Here is a 23,539-nt window from a genome sequence, read left to right on the forward strand (position 1 = left end):
GAGTCAGGATATGGGGAGCGTCTGACCAGGGCCAATGACCAGCTCTTTCTGCAGCTGGGGGTTTCTCTACTGTCCTCAGGACACTGTCATACTAACTCTATTAACTTTCTCCTGCCTCCTGACAGCGGTGTCAGGAAAACGTATCAAGTCACCTCTCTTCTGGAAATAAATAGGTTAGGATCCCTAAACCTGGCCAACATTTAAGAAGGTACAAAGAATCACAGTGGGGGGGCAAGTCCCCGGTCACGTGCCTGACAGAAAACAGACTCTTCTCCCGGGACTTCTACACAACACTGGGACAGAGTCACTTCCCAGGAGACCTCCAGGTTGTAGATTTGGGCAATGATTCATCCAACCAACCTGGGAATATCACACATGCCACCACCTCCTCAGAGGGGAAAGGGAAAGCCAGGGAGAAAGCAGTATGTTCAGACGGAAGAGTAAATAAATGTATGTTGGATTCCATGACTGCTTTTGTCACTTGCTTCTCTCAACAGTGCCTGGCACCTGTTGGCTGCAGCACAGAAGGCACTGAGTGTACTGAGCCCAGACCCTGCCTTGCCCAGCCCAAGGAGTTCTGCTTGGTGACCAGGCAGGGACCACAAGCACACGGCACACACTTGGCCTCTTTCCCCAGACCCCCACAGGGAACACAAAACTTTCCTCTAGGGCACTACAGGACTTTTAGCAGGCCATGTTGCCACCGGCTGGCATCGTCAGAGAAACGGCTCCCCTCCCCCAACCCCCCACTTTATGCTGTGCTTTCAAACCGGCAAAGCCCAGATTCTCCAAGGATCCCCCGGGTCCCAGAAACCGGAGTTCCTCGATTTATTTCAGGAGAATCAGGCATCATGGTTTCCTCCTCATTTGTGCATGCTGCCTGCCCTGCAGCCCAACTCCCAGCCCCGCCTCCACGCTGCTTCCCCGACTGAGCCTGAACCCTGCTCTCTGACCCCTGGCCTGAGACCAGAGCCCGGCGCCGACGGCTCCACCCCGCGCCCAAGATGGCCGCGCCCATGTGCCGCCATGGAGGCAGCAGGCACCACTAGCGGTTTCTTATTCTGAGGACCTAAGAAAGAGGAGAGCGTGGCTTTGGAAGATGGAGGGGCGGGAACTCCCCAGGGGGCACAGCAACAAGGAGGCCTGGCCGCGCGGGAGAACGGACTGGGAGAGCGGGCCTCGGCCTCGGAGGCGGCGGACTCGGATCGCCACGACAGTCCGCGCGGAGCCCGCTCGCCTCCCGCCGCCCGAGACGCCTCCCCAGCCTCTCGTACGACTCGTCGCGGAAAATGCTCGCACGCTCTCGTCGCTCCATCTAACCTCAGAGGGAACCACGTCAGAATCCTTTGTCCCCCGAAAGGCGCCGTGTTACCCATTGGCTGGGTTGCCCCCGCCCCCAAAGCCCGCTCCTGCGCGTGCACCGCGCTCGGGCTCCCGGGGCGACGGCGAGCGGAAGTGCTCTGCTGACCCCGAGGGCGGTGCGAGTTGACGCTTGCGGTTGCTACCTGCCCTGAGACCTCGGGTTCCAGGCGGTGGAGTAAGGGGAGGCGGAGTTGGGGATGGGCTGGATGGGGAGGTCGGAGGAGCCTTGGCCAATGAGGTCGCGCCCCTGGGGGCTTGAGTGACAGGGCCGCGGTGGGGAGGGGAGGGGAGGGCGGGGGGGTCTACGGGGGTGTCAGCGAGTGATTGGTTCATTGCTTGATTCATTCAGCGACCGTTTAACTCAGTGCCTAGTAAATGCCGGGCACCCCTGTGTTTCACAGTAGTCTGTTCACAATAGCCCTGTGATTAGGGACTACGATGCTCTTTGTTTTCCAGAGAGAAAGCAAGAACAGAGAGGCTGGGAAACCTAACCAAAGTCACACAGTAAAGTGGAGGGAGCGTTTTTCTGTTTTCGTTTTTTCGGCATAACGCTTATTATGCCTTTCCAACAAACACACCCTAAATTTATCACTTTGCTGGCTCGCTGTCTGTGTCTCCCCTGCTAAGAGTATGGCTCCCCGCAAGATGGGGGAGCTCTGAAGTTTTGTTCACGTAGAACAGTAGAACCCGTAGGACGGTAGAACAGGCACACAGTAGGCCCTGACCTCTTATTAAACGAATAAAAGCGGCAGAGCAGGCGGTCAGTTTCGTTCCAGAGGCCACACCTTATCGGGCGGTAATTGAGCTCTCCCCGAATGTCAATTCTTAAAACTAGAGTGAGGCACACTGTGCCTTCTGGTGGCAAGGAAAACTTGGGGGTTTTCCTCAACTTCGCTCCATCATGGAGGTTGCTAATTGCATCGCCTGTGTGGTCATTGCCTTTCCAGCGTCAGGGTTCATAACTGAGCCCACGGCTCAGCAGCTTCAGACACCAGCTGATCTGCCATGGGCTTCCTTAGTTAGACTACAGAAGACCCAGTCTGAGGCCTCAGAAGGAGGTGAGCTCCTCGGGTCAGAGGCAGAGACATGGTCCTGAAGTGATGGTCCCAGCAAAGGTACCTTTGTCTTTGAATCCTTGGGTCCTGCCTCCTTAGAAATAAAATAGCTCCTCTGAGGGGAGTTGGAAGAGGAGCACCAGCCCAGACCCCAGGGGCAGAGGGGGAGGGCTCACAGGACAGACCCAGATGCTCTGGTTAGAGGGAAGGGGCTCACAGGATAGCAGGCCCTAGAAGAGCTGGACTTGCAGTGCCCTCTGTCCCTTCCTTCAGCTGAGAGAGAGCAAGGCTGAGTCGGTGACTCAACTTGTAGCCACCATCAAGAGCTGTGTGATGGTGGTCAGTTGAACCCCTATTGGAGGAGAGGGATGAAAGTTACAGACGGATGGAGGGACGCTGCCCTGCTGTAGTGCCTGCAAAGGCAGGATCAGGCTGCAAAGATTGACTACCTGCCTCACGGGACGTTCTCCACTCCTGACACATTTGTGCACACATCATTATACTTCCCTCTTGTGCCATGGGCTATTTTTGTTTTGTTTGTTTGTTTGCTTGCTTTTTGTTTTTGGCCGCCCCACGCGGCATGCGGGATCTTGGTTCCCCAACCAGGGATCGAACCCGCGCCCCCTGCGGTGGAAGCACAGAGTCTTAACCACTGGACGGCCAGGGAAGTCCCCTGGGCTACTTTTGGATTTGAGTCAGTCCCATAGTATAAACAACCCACTTACCTGTAGCAGAAATGTTGAGTCTCCTCTACCCTGACTAGATGACCTGTTGGACCTGAACGGTCTCCGAGGGATCCCAGCTCGCCCAAGAACCGCCAAGAGTCGAGAGTCGCTGCAACACGCAAGAGGTTTATTAGGAGCCGGTGCACCGGGGTTCCTTGGTCCTCACGCAGGAGGCCGAAGAGGAACCCCCCCCAAGCGGAATCACATACATTTTATAGCTTTCATTTTTCATTATGCAAAGTGTGGATATATCAAGGGTTTTTTTTCTCATTGGTTTGTTTTGTTCCGGACCGGAGTGGGGACTTGGCTCTAGTTCCTTGATTGGTGGGCTGTCGGATGCCTACTTTACATTTACCGGAGTGGGGTCTTGGCTCTAGTTCCTTGATTGGTTAGCTGTCGGATGCCTACTTTACATTTTCGTGTTTTTGTGGTGGGTGGTTGAGTCACATGAGTTATGGTTGGCTAGGGCGACCTTTAAACTCTGGCTTAATCATTCTTATCACCCGCCATACTGGTTTGCTCGAGGTCTCATCCCCCGCCATACCTGTTTGCTCGGAACGGTTTCTGCCCGGGGGGGGGGACATTCCAGTATCTTATTGCCAGCCGAAAAAGCTTAAAGCTCAAAAGTATCGATAGGGAAGTAGGGGTGTAAGTATAGTTAAGGCCCTACAGACCAAAGAGGTGTCTTTGGTTTCTGTGTGTCTGTGACCTTTCAGCGTGGTCCCTAGGTAGGCCATCACCTAGCTCTGCTGCCTCTCGTTTTGATGCTAGTAACAGGGTCTGGGAAGTGACTCATCAAGCTCCATCTTGCTGTGAACCCTGTTGTCCTGATCCTAAGGCAGGGATTGCTACAGTAGCAATGGTTAACAAAAGCTCCTTGCCGAAACTGTGTTTTGAACACCGCCAAATAAGGAAGAGCATGGCGATCAAATGGACATAATGGGAAATAAGGAAGTACTGGGGCAAGAACAGGGTGGCGGTGGCCCACTGAAGGTCGGAAGGAGCCCGGAGCAAGGTCAGTGGTTTCCAGCTCCATGTGGAACCGACCAACGCCTGGCCCTTAACCGCCCTCCACCCCCTCCTTTCCTCCCTCCTCCCTTCCTCCCTCCTCCCCCCTCCCTTCTGCCCAGCGCTCAGCTCTGCTTTGTCTCCTTCCTCCAAACCACAGCAAGCTGTCCCTGTCCTCCAGACTTTGCTCAGGGTCTGTCACCTCCAGGGCTCAGTGTGATAATAGGTGATTTGTCATAATTTCTCCTTTTCATTTTACTAGTAAACGATATTGTGAAAAATGAAAAAATGCAAGTAAATAAAAGAGGAAAGGTGATATTACCACTGGAAGGTAAGCAGTGTCCACATCTTCATAAATGCTCTTCTGGACTGCTCTTCCTCAATAAATACATATTGCTTAACAAAGGAGATCGCACTGCAGTTGCTTTCTGGTAACCTACTTTTAAATATGTTAAGAAATGAGAACAGGATTGCATTGCATTTTTAAAGCCCATGTGGTATTTCCCATGTTGTGTGTCTAAGTTTTGATCTGAGTCCCCTTTGCTGGAGGTTTAGTTGCTTCCAAATTGTTGAATGGTGGAAACACCTACAGTTAACATCCTTGTAGCCTGTGCTTATTTATGATTGCCTTTTTATGATAAATTTCCAGGCATAGAATAACTGAGGGAAAGGAGATGTCAGGTTGTTAATGGCTTCAGAGGAGATGTCTTTAAACGCAAGTCATAAATCTGTCCAGGAAGAGAAAATAAATTCACGTGGAAAACTCACAGGATCTTAGCCGTGTCCCAGGGGAACAGGCTGGAGCTACCAGGCCACGTGTCTGGATCATCCCCGCTGTGGGGCAAGAGTGATTGTCATTAAGCTGGTGATGGTGGTCTCATGGCTGTATGCACTGATCTTGACCCTCCTAATTCTGCCTTCGTAGATCTCCATCCTTTGTCAGGGCAGAGCCAGATGGCCGTGTCCCAGGTGAGTTCCTGATTTACCCCCTACTTTGTTTCCAGTGAATTTGAGGCAGCAATTAGGAAATTATATTGCAACCTTGAAAAATCTATTAGTCCACTTAGCTCTGGCTGCTTTCTATTCAATCTGTCATCCACCTCAGGTTTCTCCAATCCTTCTCTTCCCTACCAAAAAAAAAAAAAAAAAAAAAAAAAGGGGAGTAGAATGAAAGACACCTCTCAACTACTTCCCTTTGAGAACTGCACTTCATCTTTTCCTCTTTTCCTTCTCAGAGAAGATTGTCTACACACATAGACTTACCTTTCTTCCAGTTCACTTTTTTTCTTTTAAATTAGGGAAAATAATGAAAGTAAGTCGATGCTTAATGTCTTAAAATGCATATAAAAATAGTAGCCCAATCATCCGTATTTCTTCTCCCCCAAGTACCTCATTCTTCCTCAGAGATGCCCACTTTTAACATTTTGGTGATAAGGCGCTGTAGATGCATTTACATCAGCGTAATTAAGTGAAAATAGACGTATGGGTAACATGTTTTTGCACAAATGTCATCACATTCCCATACCCATCTTGCTTTCCCCACATGATTATATTCTGGGCGTTGTTTCTCATCAATACATAAAGATTATTTCAGTTCCTATTTCATGGTATGGATGTATCATTTAACCATTTCTCTATTCATAGATATTGGGGTTTTTATTCATTTTTTTACTATTATAAACAGTGCCTCATGAACAGCTTTCTATATATCTATAAGCTCAGTAGTGTAAGTGTTGTGCAGGGTTCACATGGAAATCAGATTGCTGAATAAAAGCCTGGAAAATTGGATCACAGAAATTATCTGGTCTTCAAAAATTAATGAAAGTAGTAATTATGAAGGATTTGGGAATACAAATTTAAATGTAAGATGAGAAGGCATCCAATTCATTTTATGAAGCCACTTAAATTTGATGAAGATACTACGAAAAAGAAAATTATAGACCAGCTTCACTTAAGAATATGAATGCCCCAAATTTAAAAATATTATGCATAGAACGGTAATAAATTGAATTACACATTTTTTGAAGTAATGCATGCACAGGGTAAAAATTTCAAGCAAAAGCTTTGTTCAAGAAAAGGTAAAAAATAATTCTCCCTCTCACTCTGTCCCCATGTCTCCTTCTTCAGTGTTTCATACATTCTTCCAGAGCTAATGTATCCATCTCTATATAGATATATGAATCTCTTGAAAAAATATATTTTTTTTTTTTTTACAAATTAAAGCACATTCTGGTCCTTGTCTTACTGATCATTCCATTGCAGTTGTACATAGCTTATCCCAGGGATTCTGAACTGTGGCACTCTCGCCATTTGGGGCCAGATTATTCCTTGTTGTTTGGGACGGTCCTGTGCATTTTAGCATGTATAGCAGCATCCCTGGCCTCTCTCCTCGAGATGCCAGTAGCACTCCCTCCCCCAGTTTTGACAATCAGAATGTCTCCCAACATTGCCAAATGTCTCCTGGGGGACAAAATTACACAAGGTTTCAAACCAGTGGTCTACCTTATTTACAAAAATAGCCACTTTATATTCTACTGGATGGAAATGCCATTTATTATTTACCTTTCTCCTAGTGATGTATATTTAAGATATTTCTAGGCTTTTGCTACCATAAACAACATAGCAGTGAATATCCATGTACATTCCAGTTGTATGCACGTGAGTATATCTTTCTAGAAGTGACATTTCTAGGTCAGTGGCTACACACATTTTGAATTTTGATTTAAGATTGTCAAATTGCCCTCCAAATAGCATGTAGCAGTTTGTACTCCTAGCAGCATTATGATGCCTTTTCCCATAAACAGGCAATCACAGTGATTTTCGCCATTGTGAGGGGAAAAAAGAGTGGTGCATTTTAATTTGCATTTCTTGAATTGAGTGTCTGTTCATATTTTTAAATGCCATTTGCACTTTTTCCTTTCAGATGATTATTCTAAGTTGTTTGCCCATTTTTCTCTTGGGTGTGGAATTTGATTGCTGATTGCTAGCTCTTTTTGTTAACTTAATAAGTAAATTAGACCTCTATCATGTATGTTGTAAATATTTTTTCATGGTTTCTCATTTGACTGGGTTTACGTATCTTGGAGAGTAGACACTTAAATTTTTAAAATGTGGTCTAATTTCACAATCTTTAGTGGTTTCCAGATTTCATGTATTGCTTCAAAAGGCTTTTGTGAGTCAAGATTATAAAAATGTCATTTCAGTTATGGGAAAAGGAGTGGTTAATGAATGATTGTGGCACAACTGAGTTTCCGTCTGGATGGAAACAAAGCTAGACTCTTCTACATCATATGAAAGTAAAAGGCCAGATTGATTAAAGAACTACATATATATTTGAGAAATTAGATGAAAATTTAAGAGGATTCTGTAACCTCGCTCAATGCAAGGAATATTTTTAATGAAATACAAAACCCAGAAACCATACAGAGAAAGACTGTCAGATTAGACTGCATTAAAATGTTAAAATCTGTACAGTCAAAAGACATTTGAGGCTGAAAGGCGGTGCATATGATACACAGAGGATTTATATACAGAAAATGCAAACTGGTGATACAAATGTGATAGAAATATAGAAAGATAGTACAGGCAATCCAAAAAAAGAAAAGGGGTGATACCATAAGGGAAGATGTTTACCTTTTCCTTATGGCTCATTTTTATTCCTCCTTTTCTGTTGCATTCCAACAAATGAAACCAGTCTTGGCCCTTCTACTAACTGTTTGCCTTCCAGGTGGAAGTGTGTGTGTGTGTGTGTGTGTGTGTGTGTGCAAAAAACCCCCAAATTTTTGCACGGGTTGTTTTTAATGAAAATATGCTCCTACTATGCATACTCTGCTTTTTTTCATTTAACAAAAATATATCAGACATCCTTTCATGTCAGCCAATTTTTATAATGGCTGTTTTAGAGTATAGCCATAACAATTTATTTAACCACTCTGTCATCCACCAGTCCAGATGCAGCTTGTTGACGATCAGGGTTCATTCTTATCAGAAGCAATGTTGCCTGGTGATATAGCTGTCATGCCACCATTATTAGATTCCCAGGAACACAGGACACTGAGGGTCATCTCCCCTTACTTTTTGCTAAATAAAAACAATGCTGCCTTGACCATCCTTATGGCCATATAAATATTTCAGTAGGATAGAGTCCTGGTTAAAATACGAGAAAAAAAATGTAATAGGTACTGCAAAACTACCTGTCAACCAGCCTTCTCTGAGAGTACTCATGTTTCCTATATGAGGAACAGTGGCTCATGAACAGTGAGCCACTCGTGAACAGTGGCTCTTCTCTATCTTTTGAATGTTTACCAACCTTATAGGTAAAAGACAGTATCTTACTGTTTAATTATCATGTATTTGAACTTTAATGAGGTTTATAATCTATTTGTATGTTTACGCTTTTTTTTTTTTTTGCGGTACACGGGAGATTTAAGATCACGTTTGGCAGTGTACTGCGGGATGCTAAATAAGACTTCACTCATATGGCTTTGGATTTCTTGATATCTTGTTACATTTTCCATCATCCACTGAAACAATTAGTTCAGCTTCCTTAACCTAAACTGGAAGCTTCCCGGATGTCAAAGCCAAAATGACTCTTGATTGGTAAACAAACTGCACCTGGACGGGGAGGACTGTGGATAATTGAAAATAGCTGATAGGAAGCCACCGATTTGGGTTTTCCTGAGTCCAGTGTGACTCCCATAACTGGGCATGTCCTTTGCCAGGAGCTTGGAAGATGCGCTCAGGGGCCTATTACAAGAGATACTGGTACATGGAGCAGCTTCCAGCTTCTAAGCCAGATGCTGCCTGCACTCGCCGGTGTGGCCCTGTTCCCGGGCACCTCAGGCGGGCAGGGGCAGGTTGAGCTACTCGATTGTACTGAGAACTCCTCTTGCTGGCGTCACTGCCCTTTGGCCCACTGTTTCCTGTCTCCCTCTGCAAAGCCGAGTAAACTGGTGCCACATATGGCCCATGGGGGCCTTGTGGGTGCAAAATGTCTCCTTGAATTTAAGGCCACCAAGTGTGGGTGGGACAGGATGGGATCCAGAATGTAAATAGGTGGATTATTGCTCTCTGATAGGAATCCAGGCACTTAGAGAAGTAAATTCTTATTTGGTGGTGATAAGATCAAGTACAAAACCTTTCCTTTTTTACCTCAATCTGCTGACCAAGCCAGGTACAGTCCTGTTCTTTGACTCATGATTGATTGGATAATCAGCACTGTTGGTCGTGAATGAGTAGCTGTGTTTCAAACTGTTTGTTCTAGATCTACATCCCCTTCAAAGCCTTCTCTGTCAGCCCTAAGCAGAACTGACTTCTCCCTCTTCTGGGTTCCCTGCCCTACCTCTGCCATTGCCTCCTTCCTTTCCTCCCACTCTTTCATGTATGAGTTTGTAAGTGTTGTTTTTCTCCCTCTGCTAGACTGCGTGTAGCTCCTTCATTTCAGGAGGTGTTTGTTTTTACTAACCTTTACATCCTTAGAACTTATCAGCTTGGTCTCCAGTCAATAAATATGTGTTGGAAGAATGAATTTCCAGGGTAAAATATTTCTAACACTCGATCTCTTTCCCCATAGAATTTAAAATAATTTTAGTTACATAAGCACCCTATATACTATACTATGTCAACTTGTGGATGGTGAACAGCATAAGAACAATTATGTAGAGAAAGGCAATGCAGTGTCTGAAAAGTGCGTGCAGAAACCAGACTGAATGGACTTTAATCCTTAATTCCTACCTGTGTGACCCTGGGCAGGTGACCTCGCACTCTGTGAGCCTTCCTGTCCTTATCTGTCAGGGTTCTCCTGGGTGGTGGGGAGGACTGAAATCTTTCTACGTGTGAAGGACGTAGGATGGGCACAGAGTGGGCACTTGATGTAACATACTGTCTCCGTCCGCAAGCCAATCACTGGGCTAAGGAGGAGTGTGCTGTTGCAGGGAACGTTGACCTTCAGGGACGTGACTGTGGACTTCACCCTGGAGGAGTGGCAGCAGCTGGACGCCACTCAGAGGAACCTCTGCAGGGATGTCATGCTGGAGAACTCCAGCCACCTGGTCTCCGTGGGTGAGGGACCCTCCACAGGGTGACTGGAACACACCCCCCGGGGCTCCCTCTCTCTCGGCTGCTGCAGCTCAGGGGCGTCTGGGCCCTGAATGAGTCGGGCCTCAGGCTCGCGGTCAGGAATTCATAATGGCGTTTGCACCCTGCACGGGATGTCCGTGCTCTCACCCTCTCTGTGGATGGTCTGCACTGAGGGCCCGCTAGCTGGGCTCACGGGGCAGTCACCAAGGCCAGACCATCTCTGCCCTGCAAGGATGGGCCTCGGTTCCGGAATGCCTCATGTGTCAATAACAAAGTCCTCTGTCATTTCCCCTTAACAGGATTCCTCGTGGCCCAACCAGGTAGGATCGTCAGGTTGGGACAAGGAGAAGAGGAGGCCGAGATGGCAGCTGGAGAAAGCCCAACACGGAGGTGTCCAGGTGAGCCCGCGCCAGGCCATTTGGGCCAGGGCAAGGGGACCTGGTGGGTCAGGGAGAGCTTGGCCTCGGGGGCGCGCCCCGGAGTTCTGCTCAGAAACCCCAGACTTGGGGACACAATTCGGGTCTGATGGAACGAGCTGCTGTGATATCCACACGATGCCCCACCTGCTGCCCCTCTGCAGCCCCTTGTTCTTGGGGTTCAGACAGAGGCAGCCACTGCTGTTCTGTAGATCCCGTCTCCACCTTCCAGCATCTGGGTGGCTAGGGAGACGTGCCCAGCCTTGTCTCCTTCCTCCTCCCTCTCCTTTCCGGAAGCTGTTGGGACTTTCCCCCTCTCTTGGGCATTTGCGTGTTCCTCAGAAGACAAAGCAGATGGAGGGGTGATGTTTCCTGTTTACTGGGCATACTGTGGGCCCTCGAAGTCTGAAACACAGAGTCTTTAACCTCAGGGAAATTATCCTACCTGGTTTACTGGAGTTGGGACGGACAGGAAAGCTTTGCTAATGACCTTCAGGTCTACCAGGCAAGTGAGAATGGTCTCATGGAGATTGTCCTACAATATTTATAATGATATAATATCAATCCTATACAAACCCTTTAGGAAAATAAGGAGGAAATAATTCCCAGCAAGTTTTTTAGACCAGCATTACCCTGACACCTGACCAAGAAATTAAAGGGAAAGAAAAGTACAGACCAATAAATCTCATGAATATTGATGTACAAACCCTTAACAAAATATTTAGCAAATGGAATCCAATAATATTTGAAAATGAATGCAAGGTTAACATTCAGTATTGAATTTAATTCAATATATTAACAGAATAAAGGCAAAAACATATGATCATCTCAATGGTCACAGGAAAATAATGTGGCAAAATTAATATATGTTCATGATTTTAAAAAGCCATTAATAAACTAGGAATAGAAAGGAACTTCCTCAATCTGTTAAAGGGCATGTGTAAAATGCCAACATCATATTGAATGGTACAAGCCTAAATACTTTCTCTCAAGCTCATTAATTCTTTCCTTGGCTGTAATGAGTCTATGATGAGCCTGGCATCTCTAGGAGTAAGATTGATGGGCGCCAACAGAATTGCTGTTTAATATTACAATCAGAAAAAGGCATGATTTGGGAATTCCCTGGCCTAACCAGTGACTAACCACTGGACTCCACACTTCCATTGCAGGGGGCTCGAGTTCGATCCCTGGTCGGAGAACTAAGACCCTGCAAGCCAGGTGGTACGGTGAAAAAAAAAGAAAGAAAAAAAAAAGGCAAGATTCAAAGAGAGGAGTCTGAGGGCAAATGCTTCATTAAAAAATGAGGGTCCCTTGCTGAGTTCCCAAACCTGAGCCAAATTTTAGATCTGGAACCAATTGTCTAGAGAGGTGCCCATGTCCCTCATAGGAAGAACCCTACAACATTGTAGCAAACATAAAAACTACCTTAGTCCCTTCCCAAAGGAACCTAAGGCCATTTATCTGGGTGACTCTAGTCACTGGGGAAAAGGGAATATTTTTAGGACTATTGGACACAGCTTTCTGAGTTGACATTAATACCCAGACATGCAAAGCATCACCATGGCCCTCCTGGTAAGAGTGGGGGCTTACTGGGTACAGGTGTTACCCTGAGTCCTGGCTTAAACCTGATTCACAGTGGCCCACTGCACATGCAGACCCACCCAGTGGTGATTTCCTCAGTTTCCTAGTGTATAATTGGAATTCATATACTTAGCAGTTGGATCATTTACTACCTTTCTCCTCACCTGTAAAGTTTGTTAGCTGATAATTTATGTAACAGTATTCAGTGGTTATAGAGTAAAGAACTATGGAGATAACTTATTTTTATCCAAAAAAATCACATACAGATATTACAATCACAGGATACCCATTTTTAAGATGCAAAACATATACTCAAAACCATACACTCAGACAACCACATGGAAAAGGAATAGGGAATATATAGACATATGTGAAAATGGGGTCATTTTAAGAAGAGAATGGTGTCACATATTAAAGACAAAGCTGAATGGGAAAATGGATTGGAAGACAGAATCAAGTATACACAAGATCATTTTATTGGTAGTTTCTGCAGACAACATTTAAAAAATTAAAAAATCAATAATCCTACCACCCAAGTGATAATCTGGATAATCTGCTTAATAATTTGTTGTATTTCCTTCTGAACTTTTTTCTGTCTACCTATACACACACACCTAAAACAGATACAAATATAAAACAAATATATTTGTATACATATATATGTGCAAATAATTTTACTCAGCATAAAACTGCTACTTTTATGCCATCCAGAATCACTGATATAATGGTGCATTATCCATCATTGATCTATTTTTTAATAATGTAAATTATGTGGTACATTGTTTTATGTTTTTTCACTTAGCCAATTATCATGAACATTTCCCCAAATCCTCAAACATGAGAAAATTTTTAATTAGTGCATACTATTCTATCTTATTGATATATCAGTTTTTAATCAATTGACTATTGGATATTCAATTTATTTTTTTTGTTTTTTTTTTTTTTTTTTTTTTTTTTTTTTTTTTACATCTTTATTGGAGTATAATTGTTTTACAATAGTGTGTTAGTTTTCCCTCTACAACAAACTAAATCAGTTATACATACACACATGCTCCCACATCTCCTCCCTCTTGCATCACCCTCTCTCCCACCCTCCCTATCCCACCCCCCCAGGCGGTCACAAAGCACAGAGGTGATCTCCCTGTGCTATGCAGCAGCTTCCCACCAGCTATCTAATTTACATTTGATAGTGTATATATGTCCCTGCCACTCCCCCACTTCGTCACAGCCCACCCCTCCCCCTCCCCATATCCTCAAGTCCATGCTTGGAGTCTGTGTTTTATTCCCGTCCTACCACTAACCTCTTCATGACATTTTTTTCCCTTAGAGTCCATATATATGTGTTAGCATACGGTATTTGTTTTTCTCCTTCTGACTTACTTCACTCTGTATGACAGACTCCAGGTCCATCCACCTCATTATAAATAACTCAGTTTCATTTCTTTTTATGGCTGAGTAATATTCCATTGTATATATGTGCCACATCTTCTTTATCCATTCATCTGTTGATGGACACTTAGGTTGCTTCCATGTCCTGGCTATTGTAAATAGAGCTGCAATGAACATTTTGGTACATGAGTCTTTCTGAATTATAGTTTTCTCAGGGTATATTCCCAGTAGTGGGATTGCTGGGTCGTATGGTAGTTTTATTTGTAGTTTTTTAAGGAACCTCCATACTGTTCTCCATAGCGGCTGTATCAATTTACATTCCCACCAGCAGTGCAAGAGGGTTCCCTTTTCTCCACACCCTCTCCAGCATTTATTGTTTCTAGAGTTTTGGATGATGGCCAATCTGACCGGTGTGAGATGATATCTCATTGTAGTTTTGATTTGCATTTCTCTAATGATTAATGAGGTTGAGCATTCTTTCATGTGTTTGTTAGCAATCTGTATATCTTCTTTGGAGAAATGTCTATTTAGTTCTTCTGCCCATTTTTGGATTGGGTTGTTTGTTTTTTTGTTATTGATCTGCATGAGTTGCTTATAAATTTTGGAAATTAATCCTTTGTCAGTTGCTTCATTTGCAAATATTTTCTCCCATTCTGAGGGTTGTCTTTTGGTCTTGTTTATGGTATCCTTTGCTGTGCAAAAGCTTTTAAGTTTCATTAGGTCCCATTTGTTTATTTGTGTTTTTATTTCCATTTCTCTAGGAGATGGGTCAAAAAGGATCTTGCTGTGATTTATGTCGTATAGTGTTCTGCCTATGTTTGCCTCTAAGAGTTTGATAGTGTCTGGCCTTACATTTAGGTCTTTAACCCATTTTGAGTTTATTTTTGTGTGTGGTGTTAGGGATTGTTCTAATTTCATACTTTTACATGTAGCTGTCCAGTTTTCCCAGCACCACTTATTGAAGAGGCTGTCTTTTCTCCACTGTATATCCTTCCCTCCTTTATCAAAGATAAGGTGACCATATGTGTGTGGGTTTATCTCTGGGCTCTCTATCCTGTTCCATTGATCTATATTTCTGTTTTTGTGCCAGTACCATATTGTCTTGATTACTGTAGCCTTGTAGTAGAGTCTGAAGTCAGGGAGCCTAATTCCTCCAGCTCCATTTCTCGTTCTCAAGATTGCTTTGGCTATTCGGGGTCTTTTGTGTTTCCATACAAATTGTGAAATTTTTTGTTCTAGTTCTGTAAAAAATGCCAGTGGTAATTTGATAGGGATTGCATTGAATCGGTAGATTGCTTTGGGTAGTATAGTCATTTTCACAATGTTGATTCTTCCAATCCAAGAACATGGTATATTTCTCCACCTATTTGTATCATCTTTAATTTCTTTCATCAATGTCTTATAGTTTTCTGCATACAAGTCTTTTGTCTCCTTAGGTAGGTTTATTCCTAGATATTTTATTCTTTTTGTTGCAATGGTAAATGGGAGCGTTTTCTTAATTTCACTCTCAGATTTTTCATCATTAGTGTATAAGAATGCCAGAGATTTCTGTGCATTAATTTTGTATCCTGCAACTTTACCAAATTCATTGATTAGCTCTAGTAGTTTTCTGGTAGCATCCTTAGGATTCTCTATGTATAGTATCATGTCATCTGCAAACAGTGACAGCTTTACTTCTTCTTTTCCTATTTGGATTCCTTTTATTTCTTTTTCTTCTCTGATTGCTGTGGCTAGAACTTCCAAAACTATGTTGAATAAGAGTGGTGAGAGTGGGCAACCTTGTCTTGTTCCTGATCTTAGTGGAAATGGTTTCAGTTTTTCACCATTGAGAACGATGCTAGCTGTGGGTTTGTCATATATGGCCTTTATTATGTTGAGGAAAGTTCCCTCTATGCCCACTTTCTGCAAGGTTTTTAGCATAAATGAGTGTTGAATTTTGTCAAAAGCTTTCTCTGCATCTATTGAGATGATCATATGGTTTTTCTCCTTCAGTTTGTTGATATGGTGTATCACATTGATTGATTTGCGTATATTGAAGAATCCTTGCATTCCTGGGATAAACCCCACTTGATCATGGTGTATGATCCTTTTAATGTGCTGTTGGATTCTGTTTGCTAATATTTTGTTGAGGATTTTTGCATCTATGTTCATCAGTGATATTGGCCTGTAGTTTTCTTTCTTTGTGACGTCTTTGTCTGGTTTTGGTATCAGGGTGATGTTGGCCTCATAGAATGAGTTTGGGAGTGTTCCTCCCTCTGCTATCTGTTGGAAGAGTTTGAGAAGGATAGGTGTTAGCTCTTCTCTAAATGTTTGATAGAATTCGCCTGTGAAGCCATCTGGTCCTGGACTTTTGTTTGCTGGAAGATTTTTAATCACAGTTTCAATTTCAGTGCTTGTGATTGGTCTGTTCATATTTTCTATTTCTTCCTGGTTCAGTCTCGGCAGGTTGTGCATTTCTAAGAATTTGTCCATTTCTTCCAGGTTGTCCATTTTATTGGCATACAGTTGCTTGTAGTAATCTCTAATAATCTTTTGTATTTCTGCAGTGTCAGTTGTTATATCTCCTTTTTCATTTCTAATTCTATTGATTTGAGTCTTCTCCCTTTTATTCTTGATGAGTCTGGCTAATGGTTTATCAATTTTATTTATCTTCTCAAAGAACCAGCTTTTAGTTTTATTGATCTTTGCTATTGTTTCCTTCACTTCTTTTTCATTTATTTCTGATCTGATCTTTATGATTTCTTTCCTTCTGCTAAATTTGGGGGTTTTTTGTTCTTCTTTCTCTAATTGCTTTAAGTGCAAAGTTAGGTTGTTTATTCGAGATGTTTCCTGTTTCCTAAGGTATGATTGTATTGCTATAAACTTGCCTCTTAGAACTGCTTTTGCTGTATCCCATAGGTTTTGGGTCGTTGTGTCTCCATTGTCATTTGTTTCTAAGTATTTTTTGATTTCCTCTTTGATTTCTTCAGTGATCACTTCGTTATTAAGTAGTGTATTGTTTAGCCTCCATGTGTTTGTATTTTTTACAGATCTTTTCCTATAATTGATATTTAGTCTCATAGCGTTGTGGTCAGAAAAGATACTTGATACGATTTCAATTTTCTTAAATTTGCCAAGGCTAGATTTGTGACCCAATATATGATCAATCCTGGAGAATGTTCCATGAGCACTTGAGAAAAATGTGTATTCTGTTGTTTTTGGATGGAATGTCCTATAAATATCAATTAAGTCCATCTTGTGTAATGTATCATTTAAAGCTTGTGTTTCCTTATTTATTTTCATTTTGGATGATCTGTCCATTGGTGAAAGTGGGGTGTTAAAGTCCCCCATTATAATTGTGTTGCTGTCGATTTCCCCTTTTAAGGCTGTTAGTATTTGCCTTATGTATTGAGGTGCTCCTATGTTGGGTGCATAAATATTTACAATTGTTATATCTTCTTCATGGATCGATCCCTTGATCATTATGTAGTGTCCTTCTTTGTCTCTTGTAATAGTCTTTATTTTAAAGTCTATTTTGTCTGATATGAGAATTGCTACTCCAGCTTTCTTCTGATTTCCATTTGCATGGAATATCTTTTTCCATCCCCTTACTTTCAGTCTGTATGTGTCCCTAGGTCTGAAGTGGGTCTCTTGTAGACAGCATATATATGGGTCTTGTTTTTGTATCCATTCAGCCAGTCTGTGTCTTTTGGTGGGAGCATTTAATCCATTTACATTTAAGGTAATTATCGATATGTATGTTCCTATTACCATTTACTTGTTTCGGGTTGTTCTTGTAGGTCTTTTCCTTCTCTTGTGTTTCTTGCCTAGAGAAGTTCCTTTAGGATTTGTTGTAGAGCTGGTTTGGTGGTGCTGAACTCTCTCAGTTTTTGCTTGTCTGTAAAGGTTTTAATTTCTCCATCAAATCTGAATGAGATCCTTGCTGGGTAGAGTAATCTTGGTTGTAGGTTTTTTTCCTTCATCACTTTAAATATGTCCTGCCACTCCCTTCTGGCTTGTAGAGTTTCTGCTGAAAGATCAGATGTTAATCTTATGGGGATTCCCTTGTGTGTTATTTGTTGTTTTTCCCTTGCTGCTTTTAATATGTTTTCTTTGTATTTAATTTTTGACAGTTTGATTATTATGTGTCGTGGCGTGTTTCTCTTTGGGTTTATCCTGTATGGAACTCTCTGTGCTTCCTGGACTTGATTGACTATTTCCTTTCCTATATTAGGGAAGTTTTCAACTATAATCTCTTCAAATATTTTCTCAGTCCCTTTCTTTTTCTCTTCTTCTTCTGGGACCCCTATAATTCGAATGTTGGTGCGTTTAATGTTGTCCCAGAGGTCTCTGAGACTGTCCTCAGTTCTTTTCATTCTTTTTTCTTTCTTCTGCTCTGCAGTAGTTATTTCCACTATTTTATCTTCCAGGTCACTTATCCGTCCTTCTGCCTCAGTTATTCTGCTATTGATCCCATCTAGAGTATTTTTAATTTCATTTATTGTGTTGCTCATCGTTGCTTGCTTCCTCTTTATTTCTTCTAGGTCCCTGTTAACTGTTTCTTGCAAATTGTCTATTCTATTTCCAAGATTTTGCATCATCTTCACCATCATTATTCTAAATTCTCTTTCAGGTAGATTGGCTATTACCTCTTCATCTGTTAGGTCTGGTGTGTTTTTATCTTGCTCCTTCATCTGTTGTGTGTTTTTCTGTCTTCTCATTTCGCTTATCTTACTGTGTTTGAGGTCTCCTTTTTGCACGCTGCAGGTTCGTAGTTCCTGTTGTTTTTGGTGGCTGTCCCCAGTGGCTAAGGTTGGTTCAGTGGGTTGAGTAGATTCCCTGGTTGGGGGGACTAGTGCTTCTGTTCTGGTGGATGAGGCTGGATCTTGTCTTTCTGGTGGGCAGGTCCTCGTCTGGTGGTGTGTTTGGGGATGTTGGTAACCTTATTATGATTTTAGGCAGTCTCTCTGCTAATGGATGGGGCTGTAGACCTGTCTTACTCTTTGTTGGGGATAGGGTGTCCAGCACTGTTCTTTGCTGGTCCTTGAGTGAAGCTGGGTCTTGGTGTTGAGATGGAGGTCTCTGGGAGATTTTCGCCGTCTGATATTACGTGGAGCTCGGAGGTCTCTTGTGGACTAGTGTCTTGAGGTTGGTTCTCCCACCTCAGGGACACCGCCCTGGTGCCTGGCTGGGGCGCTAAGAACCTTTAATCCACACGGCTCAAAATAAAAGGTAGAATAAATAGAGAGGAAAGAAAAGGAAGGAAGGAGGGAGGGAGGGATGGAAGGAAGAAAGGAAGGAAGAAATGAAGGAAGGAAGCAAGAAAGCAAGGACGGAAGGTTCAGAGGAAGAAAGGGAGGAAGGAAGAGAGGAAGGGAGGAAAGAAGGGGGAAGGAAGGAAGAAAGGAGGGAAGGAGGGAAGAAAGGAAGAAAGAAAGGGAGAAGACAGTAGTATAAAGTATAGTTATTAAAATAAAAAATAATTATTACGAAGAAAAATTTCCTTTTAAAAAACAAAAAAAACACAAACAAACAAAAACAAACAAACAAACAAACAAAAAACAGAAAAATGGGTCGGTCTAACCCTAGGACAAATGGTGCAAGCAAAGCTATACAGAGAAAATCTCACACAGCAGCACACACATACACACCCACAAAAAGAAAAAAAAGGGGAAAATAATAGTATATCTTGCTCCCAAAGTCCACCTCCTCAACTTGGGATGATTCGTTGTCTATTCAGGTTTTCAACAGATGCAGGGCACTTCAAGTTGATTGTGGAGCTTTAATCCGCCGCTTCTGAGGCTGTTGGGAGAGATCTCCCCCTCTCCTCTCTGTTCGCACAGCTCCTGGGGTTCAGCTTTGGACTTGGTCCCGCCTCTGCGTGTAGGTTGTCCGAGGGCGACTGCCCTTCGCTCAGACAGGACGATGTTAAAGGAGCAGTTGATTCGGGGGCTCCAGCTCACTCAGGCTGGGGGGAGGGAGTGGCACGGGGGCGGGGCGAGTCCGCGACGTCAGAGGCCGACGTGACGCTGCACAGGCCCAAGGCGCGCCGTGCGTTCTCCCGGGGAAGCTGTCCCTGGATCCCGGGACCCCGGCAGTGGCGGACTGCACGGGCTCCCGGGAGGGCCGGTGTGGAGAGTGACCTGTGCTCACACACAGGCCTCTTGGTGGTGGCAGCAGCAACCTTAGCGTCCGACACCCGTCTCTACTGTCCGTGCCGACAGACGCGGCTCGCGCCCGTTTCTGGAGCTCCTCTACGCGGTGCTCTTAATCCCCTCACCTCACACCCGAGGAAGCAAAGAGGCAAGAAAAAGTCTCTTGTCTCTTCGGCAGCTCCGCTCCCGCTTCTAGGGCTCCTTTAAGCGGCGCACTTAATCCCCTCTCCTCGCACCCAGGCAGCAAAGAGGGAGGAAAAGGTCTCTTGCCTCTTCGGCAGCTCCAGACTTCTCCCGAACTCCCTCCCGGCCAGCCGTGGCGCACTAGCCCCCTTCAAGCTGTCTTCACTCTGCCAACTCCAGCCCTTTCCCCAGGATCCGACTGAAGCCCGAGCCTCAGCTCCCGGCCCCGCCCGCCCCGGCGGGCGAGCAGACAAGCCTCTCGGGCTGGTGAGTGCCGGTCGGCACCGATCCTCTGCGGGAATCTCTCCGCTTTGCCCTCCGCACCCCTGTGGCTGAGCTGTCCTCCGCGGCTCCGGAGCTTCCCCCTCCGGCGCCCGCAGTCTCCGCCCGCGAAAGGGCCTCTAGTGTGTGGGAGTCTTTCCTCCTTCTCGGCTCCCTCCCACTGGCGTAGGTCCCGTCCCTATTCTTTTGTCCCTGTTTATTCTTTTTTCTTTTGCCCTACCCAGATATGTGGGGAGTTTCTTGCCTTTTTGGAGGTCCGAGGTCCTCTGCCAGCGTTCGGTGGGTGCTCTACAGGAGAAGCTCCACGTGTAGATGTATTTCTGATGTCTCTGTGAGGAGGAAGGAGATCTCCGCGTCTTACTCTTCCGCCATCTTTAAGCCGTCTCCTTTTTTTCTGTTTTAAATAGTATTATGTTGAGGGAGATAAGCTGAAAATTAAAGACCTTTTATTGACTAATAAAATGAGGCATAAATGTAACCATAAAATGATTACCGTTAAATATTAAGTTATAAGCACTGTTCCTAAGTGAGGTGTGTCAAAGCTTAATATATGCCTTTTCTGTAAGGGGTTTGCATTTCTGCACTGAAAGTGTTGATGAATATGTGTAAGATCTCCTGTTTGAGCTCCTTTGTTTCAGGGATCATTATGACTCATCCTCCGTCACACCACTTAAGGAAGCAATTTTTCTATTTTGTTTAAGAAGTAAACTGGGAGTTTGCCCTAGCTAGGATTAATAATTTTTGCTTTATATTTTTCTTTCAAAAATGTCATCCTCTACTCCACAGTGAACATATCTTAATGATTGAGTGCTTGTTTGCAACCTCTGCACCTTTCACACAAAATGTGTGGTATAGACTATGGAACATATTTCTCTCATAATTTCTAACACAGTTTTCTAAACTCATTAAATTCTTTGTTTTTCCTCAGCATAAATACTCTGATAGGCAAGGACATTTAAATTCTTTCTAAAATCTTTTCCACATCAATATATTCACAGTTTTGCCACTTTTGAATTCTCTGGTATACAGTTCTCCACTTGTGTAAGAATTCTGGGTGAAAAATTGATCACATTTATTATATGCTTCTGGAATTATACTTTTGTGCCTTTAAGTTAAATGAACATTAAATAATATATGAAGAGTTTTTGACATTTTTTGATAATTATAAGGTTACTCACCAGGATGAATTGATATATAATATAATGAGGTGTAACTAGTGAAATTATCTCACACTAAAGTATATTAATAGGTTTTCTCTCCTGTATGACTTTTCTGATGTTTAATGAGAGTTGACTTCCCACTGAAGGCTTTGCCACATTCTCTGCATTCATAAGGTTTCTCTCCTGTATGAGTTCTGTGATGTACAATGAGAGTTGATTTCACACTGAAGGCTTTGCCACATTCACTGCATTCATAGGGTTTTTCTCCTGTATGAATTCTCTGATGTTTAATGAGAGTTGACTTCCTACTGAATGCTTTCCTACAGTCACTGCATTCATAGGGTCTCTCTCCTGTATGAATTCTCTGATGTTTAGTCAGTGGTGACTTTTCACTGAAGGCTTTCCCACATTCATTGCATTTGTAGGGTTTTTCTCCTGTATGAGTTCTCTGATGTACAATAAGGGTTGACTTCTCACCAAATGCTTTCCCACATCTTCTGCATTCATAAGGTTTCTCTCCTGTATGAGTTCTATGATGGACAGAGAGGTGTGATTTTCCACTATAAGTCTTCCCACATATGCTGCATTCATAGGATTTCTCTCCTGTATGAACTCTCTGATGAACAGAAAGGTGTGACTTTCCCCTGAAGCCTTTTCCGCATTTACTGCACTCATAAGGTTTCTCTTTTGTATGAATTCTTTGATGTTTAATGGGGGTGGGCGTCTCATCAAAGGCTTTCCCATGTTTATTGCACTCAGTTTTCTCACCTGTATGAGTCCTTTGATGTGTAAGGCTAGACTTACCACATTTGATATCTTCATAAAATGCTTGTCTAATGTGTGTTTTTTCATGTCTAATAAGGTGATATGAACTCTTAAAAGCTTTTGCACATTCACCACATACAAATGGTTTCTCTCCTGTATGAGTTCGCTGATGTTTAATCAGAGTTGACTTCTGGATAAATGTTTTCCCACATTCACTGCATTCATACGGCTTCTCCCCTGTATGAGTTCTCTGGTGTGCAATGAGGGTTGACTTCTGGCTGAAGGTTTTTGCACATTCACAGCATTCATAAGGTTTCTCTCCGGTGTGAGTTCTCTGATGTACAACAAGGATTGCTTTCTGGATAAACACTTTTCCACATTCAGAACATTTATAGAATTTCTCCCCGGTTTGAATTCTTGGACTTTTATTAAGGGCTTGCTTATGGTGGAGGGCTTTTCCATGTTCATTAGGCTCAAAGAATTTCTCTCCAGGTTGAGCTTTATCAAGATTAGAATGGAAGCATAATTTCCAATATGCCTTACATTCATCATCTTTCTTTCTTACATATCTTCTACTTTGACTAAGAAAATTTAAATTATGTTTTGAACACTTTCCCCATGAATCATATTTAGGGAGTCTTTGTCTTATAGAAACAAAGTTTGTGCTTGGATAAATGATTTTTCTGTATGTTCTGAATTCTTGTCTACTTTCATCCTTCAGTGTTTCCTTATCAACAGATGCAGCCTGCCACAGAGGTTTGTCTTGGCTTTCCTTGTGATTATCTATTGGGTCACCAACTTGCCAGAATTCTAGGGAAAAAATGCAATGAATCATCAAATTTATAAATATTTCTACTATAATGTTATGGCATAAAATTAATTCATAAATGCCCTGCTGTGAACTCCTATTAATGGACCTGAGCTGATGTGGATGAACCCTCCCTATGCTCCATCACCACCACCTCCCTCAACTGTAAATACAAAGAAATGCTGGCCCATATTTAACAGAAAATAATTTAATATGCAGTCAAGCTCAAAGCCAAGAAAAGAAAGTTTTTAGGTATCAAAACTGAAGTGAGAGTTTAAAGTGATGGGGTGAACAGAAACTGAAGGTTGAAGATTTGCAGGGGAATCCAGACCACAGGGCACAAATGTTCAGGAAACTAGAATATAATTTGCACTTAAAGTAGGAGCCACAAAGGGCATCCATGCGTGTTAAACAGGAACTAGAAAGGCTCCCCACTGGTCAGGGAAATTGGAAAGAAGGATATTATATATAAGAAATCAAAAGCCTGATATGATACTATATATAGAAATCCCTAAAGACTCCACACAAAAACTACTAGAACTGATAAATTTAGCAAGGTAGCAGGATACAAGATTAACATCCAGAAATCAGTT

General features: G+C 43.2%; 2 protein-coding genes across 2 annotated transcripts in view; one reads left to right on the forward strand and one right to left on the reverse strand.

Annotated features, from left to right (window-relative positions):
• The first annotated feature begins 3,571 nt into the window (after positions 1–3,571).
• On the forward strand, positions 3,572–11,069 carry KRBOX4 (KRAB box domain containing 4). The gene is made up of 5 exons (XM_067023176.1): positions 3,572–4,157; positions 5,076–5,119; positions 10,084–10,210; positions 10,528–10,626; positions 10,987–11,069. Exons 1-5 carry the CDS (start codon positions 4,073–4,075, stop codon positions 11,067–11,069), a joined length of 438 nt encoding a protein of 145 aa, XP_066879277.1. The 5' UTR covers positions 3,572–4,072.
• A 10,376-nt stretch (positions 11,070–21,445) lies between these two features.
• Positions 21,446–23,539, reverse strand: part of ZNF674 (zinc finger protein 674) — a 29,762-nt gene continuing 27,668 nt past the window's right edge. Inside the window, 2 exon segments of the mRNA XM_067024146.1 lie at positions 21,446–21,469; positions 21,471–22,948. Coding sequence (XP_066880247.1) covers positions 21,446–21,469; positions 21,471–22,948 — 1,502 coding nt within the window.

The sequence above is a fragment of the Kogia breviceps genome, chromosome X, assembly GCF_026419965.1.
Source record: "Kogia breviceps isolate mKogBre1 chromosome X, mKogBre1 haplotype 1, whole genome shotgun sequence".
NCBI classification, from domain to species: Eukaryota; Metazoa; Chordata; class Mammalia; order Artiodactyla; family Physeteridae; genus Kogia; species Kogia breviceps.